This window comes from Bactrocera dorsalis, chromosome 2, assembly GCF_023373825.1.
Source record: "Bactrocera dorsalis isolate Fly_Bdor chromosome 2, ASM2337382v1, whole genome shotgun sequence".
Taxonomy (NCBI): Eukaryota; Metazoa; Arthropoda; class Insecta; order Diptera; family Tephritidae; genus Bactrocera; species Bactrocera dorsalis.
Window position 1 is genome coordinate 58,199,998 of NC_064304.1, and position 5,238 is coordinate 58,205,235.

The 5,238-nt window shown below is 33.5% G+C and overlaps 1 protein-coding gene across 1 annotated transcript; it reads right to left on the reverse strand.

Annotated features, from left to right (window-relative positions):
• Positions 1 to 357: 357 nt before the first annotated feature.
• Positions 358 to 2,505, reverse strand: LOC125776116 (E3 SUMO-protein ligase ZBED1-like). The gene has a single exon (XM_049446999.1). It carries the CDS (start codon positions 2,503 to 2,505, stop codon positions 664 to 666), a length of 1,842 nt encoding a protein of 613 aa, XP_049302956.1. The 3' UTR covers positions 358 to 663.
• Positions 2,506 to 5,238: the final 2,733 nt, after the last annotated feature.

A 5,238-nucleotide genomic window follows, 5' to 3' on the forward strand; every position in this document is an offset into this window, starting at 1 on the left:
GTGCAACCGAAGTTAACATTTTTTCTTGTTTTCTACTCTTTTGAATTTCAATTTCAATATCAAAATTTAATTTTTAAATTTATTTATGTTTTAAAAAATTAGCTAAATTCTAATTTACATTAGGATGTGGTCGTTCCTCCTGGTAACTCGGATTTGCCCCGTTTGCTTCTTACTAAGGATCCTGAAGCTTACACAAATGTAGATAATGCCCAGCGGGCTTACCTGACAAGACTTGCTATCCACCGATTGTCCAACGAAGTTGAATTTTTAAAATTTACTAACTCGACCTTGTCGAGCCCTGCTCGCGCGGCAGTTAAGGTTTACTTTATTGTTCTAAATTGCAACTAACAATTAGTGTTGGGAACTATCGAGTGATTTCAACTATCGATTGTTAATGACTGAATGATTTTGACTATCGAATGAATTTTTTCGTTCATTCATTCATTCATTTATTTAATCAAATTCAATAACTAAGCAAAGGCGTGCTCTTCAAACAACAAAAAAGTACTGGAATTTTATTCATTTTTAATTAAACCAATACAAAGGTTTAATTTAATTCAATATTTTAATAAAACATAAAAATAGTAAAGCACAGAAAAGATATTCAATATCATATAAAATAAATATAAATATAAATATCACAAGAACGCAAAAAAATATTAATTATATATTAAAATTGCTATTTAAAAATAGTATTTGATCTAGCTTTTCACCTTTAAGTCTATTTCTTCTATCATTTATTATTTGCCCAGCTTTAGAAAAAACCCTTTCGGAAGGAACTGAAGTAGCAGGTATACATAAATATTTTTTGGAAAGCTCGTAGAGTTCTGGAAAAGTTGCCTTTTTGCTGTCCCAATAGTTTAAAGGGTTTTGATGTCTCTCAACGAAATCTTGTCTAAGATATTGTTCCAAAGAAATATCTGCATTAACACTAGGGGCGTTGCGACAAATAGTTTTTGCTTCCGCTACTTTTTGGTCAAGTAGAGTCCAAAGAGATAATTTACTTTTATCCGTGGGTAATTCTATTACTGGGGCTGTAGCAGTTCTTTGGTTCCGCTGTATGAATGCTGATACCTCTTCTCCCAACCATTTTTGAGCATTACTAGCATTACTTTCATTTCCAAAGGCAATCTTTTTAAACCGTGGGTCTAAGAAGGTCGATTTGGCACACATCTTGTCAGACTCTAGTTGGCCAAGTCGTCTCGAAATTATTTCCAACAAACTACTTTTCAAGCATTCTCCCTCCATAGTTTTCATTTGCTGGGATCTTATTGCATATTGCAGTCCTCTGACTATAGGCACCACTAGTGACATCGTTGGGTAGTTTTGTGCTGAAAGTTCTGTTGTCATATGCTCTATCGGCTTCAATACAGTGATGGAATCACGTAACCTTTCCCATTCTGATGCATTCAGAAAGTTCGGTGCACTTGGTAAGGAAGTTAGTACAGCAGAGAGCGGTTCTTTTATCAAGCATATACGTTCCATCATTATAAGGCCAGAGTTCCATCTAGTAGCAACGTCTTGCTTCATCTTAAGTTCAGCTACTCCCATTTGCTTTTGCATATTTTTAAGTTTTTCTGCTGCTTGAGAGCTATGATGGAAATATGTTACTATAGCTCTGCATTTCGTTATAAGCTCTAAAATCTGAGGAGCAGTCTTTATAGCATCCACAACGCATAAATTTAGGGTGTGAGCGACACATGGGTGGTGGTGTTTTTGCAGTATATCCCTTATCGCTTTTTTAATATTTGCACCGTTATCACTCACTATCGTCACTATTTTGTTAAAAATTGACCACTCGTCAAAAATGCTTTTTAATTCTGTGGCTATATTTTGAGCAGTATGTGAGCCGAACACTTCTTTAGTTGCCAGGACTGCTGAGTTCATTTTGCTTTCCCAAATGAAATGACTAGTTACAGACAAAAAAGACTTCTGGCTGTCAGTAGTCCACATATCTGTTGTTATAGAAAGGTGTGAAATATTTAGCAAAATGGCATGAAGCTTTTTCCGTGTCTCGTTATATTTTGAAGGCAACATTGTGTTGGAAAGAAGTTTTCTGTCTGGGATTGAATACAAAGGCTGAAGCTTTTTTGTATATTCTCGAAATCCTTCATTTTCAACAATAGAGAGTGGTTGCATATCTCTTGTAATCATTTTAATAAGAGACTCATCTATACTTCTCTTTTCAGTTTCCGAAAGCTCAGATCGCGTGCTTGTAACAAATAATTTTGTTTGCATTGCCTTTCTTTTTAATGGTCCACCACCTGAAACATTGCTACTGGGTATTGTTGAAGAACTTGTAGTTTCTACGTTCACAGGAGGTACCAAAGAACCACTACTTATCTCACTTTCAATAGTTTCCACTGTTAAGTTCACATCTCTTTGCGTTGAAGAACAGCTTGGCATATCTAAGTCACTTACAGCAGGTGCTCGTTCGACTATCGCCGAAGAAGTCTCCTCCACACTATGTGATGATGGATGCCTTCGTCGTAGGTGATCGTTCATATTTGATGTGTTACCAGCAAACTTTAAATTTTTTTTGCAAATATTGCAGTTGACGTTATTACCATTTTTAGTAAAAAACTCCCACACGGCTGATCTCTTTAATCCAGGGCGCATTTTTGTATTATCTAATTATGTATAAAAACGTTTTCAGCATTTTCTTTACAAAATACATAAATACATTTTATATTACCACAGAAAACACTGCAATTAAAAATCTAATACCAATATTTACATATATAAGTTGCGACCCAATTCAAATGTTTTACTATTGATGCTGCGAATAATACCAACAGTTAAAACGGTTAAGTTAATGTACACATAGCTACAATTTCGAATCGCAATACATAACCAAGTTGCCAACCTGCTTAATTCAAAGCCATTGGATTTTATCAAACCGACTAGAAACTGTCATTTAATCTTGCCAAATATCGATGACCATATGAATCTACTTTAGTCATCTTATTAATTTGGCGATGCTTCCTACATTATCGCTTTATAAGTCTATATTTATTATTATTAATACTTTTCACTTAAATCTATTTTAAGCATCTATTAACTTCTACCACTCATACATGAATTCAATTTAATTTCCATTATCACACATAATTTAACATAATTTTGAAATACACACATTTTAAGCATTATTCGTACATTTGCTGAATATAATACCATTTACTTGAAATGGAATAAATGAATTCGTACAAAAAATCTTTGCTAGATATCTACTTGCATAAAATCATTCATTCGAAAAATCATTCAGTAGCGAAAAAATACTAATGAATGAAAAAATAGTAATGAACGAAAAATTAATAGCGAACAAAATATTCGTTTTGAACGAAATATTGGTATGAACGAAAAAATACGAATGAACGAAAAAATAGTAATGAACGAAAAATTAGTATCGAACAAAATATTCGTTTTGAACGAAAAATTGGTATGAACGAAAAAATTCGAATGAACGAAAAAATAGTAATGAGTGATTTCTTGAAAACTATCGAATGAATGAAAATTGCTGAACTATCGAATAACTTGATAGTTTTTATTCGATAGTCCCCAACACTACTAACAATAATCATTTAAAAATACTCAGCAAGCTGTGGGTCAACGGCAGCGGTGTCGGAATATTATTAGCGGCAGAGTTTAGTGGATATTCTATGGTACGCAGAATTTACAATTTATGCGTTGTTGAAATTTCTGATACTTGAAATGGATGTTTGTTCGGATGTTTGCTTCAACAAATTTCTTTGTGTTGTTAAACATTAATAATGTTGCAATTAGCGCTTTCCGTTACTCCACCAGCAGTACGAAAAAAATGGAACAGCATTAATTGTGATACTAATCGCTAAATAGTACCAAATAACATTATACTTCATTATTTAAACTAACTGAAATTTCGCTAAATTCAATAATTTCGATTAGTCGTGTAATACGTGTGATCTGTATGTAACATGTAGCATGATTTTTTTCTTTTTTAATTGTAGGTGGACTTTGCGTTTTACAACACTGATATATGGTAATTTTTAACGCACATTAAATTTCAAGTATTACTTGCGAAAAAACACATTGAAGTGGAAGTAATCTGTGATATAATCGTTTTCGTTTTATTTTGATGTGTTAGAAATTTTTAGTTTAATTTCAAGTGTATTGTGTGATAGTTTATTGAAGATTTTTTCGATACCTTTAAGTATAAATACCCTTTATTTGAGGTATTAAGTCATTGCCTAATAATAAGTCGATTTGTGATGGGGTATGACAATTGGGATCTGATAATTTGAGATGGGAGCATTTTTCCCAGCTTGGAAGCAAATTCGTAAGTTGCGGTAGAACGAGGGCTTGTGCATCTATGTATACTAATATCCGCATTTGGAGATACTATGGTAATTGGGCATATTTTGTTTGAATTTTGGTAATTCTTCCGCCCATTCATGAGTTTGGAAATTTTAATGTTTTATTGGTAATTTGAGCAGATTTTGAGCCTTTGATTATATAAAGGATCTTTGAGAGCATTGATCTATTAGTGCTCTTAGTTTGCCCTTATATTCTATGGTGATTACCGCAGTGGGTAAAAGAATTTTGCTTTCACAGTCTTTTGTCGTATGAGCATTTGACAGACAGTTGATGCAATGTTTATGTTGTCTGACAAGATTGTTCCTGACAGAAACGGAAAGCTTTTTAAATTTCTTGTAAGATCTTATGTTATGACCTCCCTTACTAATTTCACATAATGGTTGCCATTTATTAGTTTGCTTTGATACGAAAGTGTGACTTTTATTAACGTGTCTATTGAATTGCCTCCTTCAGCAATAATAGGCTTGAGGTTTAAACAAGTTTTTGCATAAGTCATTTTGATGAAATTTTAGATTTATGTTTTTGTTGTCAATTCGCTCAGCTATCTCGTATTGAGCAGTGTAGAATGCTTTCTTTTGTTCTTCAAAAAAAACTTCAGTATCACAAGCGGGTACTTTTAGATATATGCCGTTATTTAGGTACTGGAACTACGGGGGAGTAGTGGCTCTACTTGGCCTTACCAAACTTATTGGTTAGTTATCATTCCCTTTGCTAACTCGTACTGATCGCGGCAGTTATCACATTTAGCTGTTGCCGAAAATTTTGTATTTTCTGGGAGTTCTGCGTCGTCAGTATCTAAAACTGTATTGTAGGCTGCCAGAAGGCATGTCCATAGATTGTTAACACTTCCTAGTTTTATATTCAAAACTGACTCCGTGATGTCAG

Bases quoted from the DNA above. Each gene is read 5' to 3' on its own strand.
- LOC125776116 (XM_049446999.1), bottom strand. From the start codon at position 2,505: ATGAACGATCACCTACGACGAAGGCATCCATCATCACATAGTGTGGAG.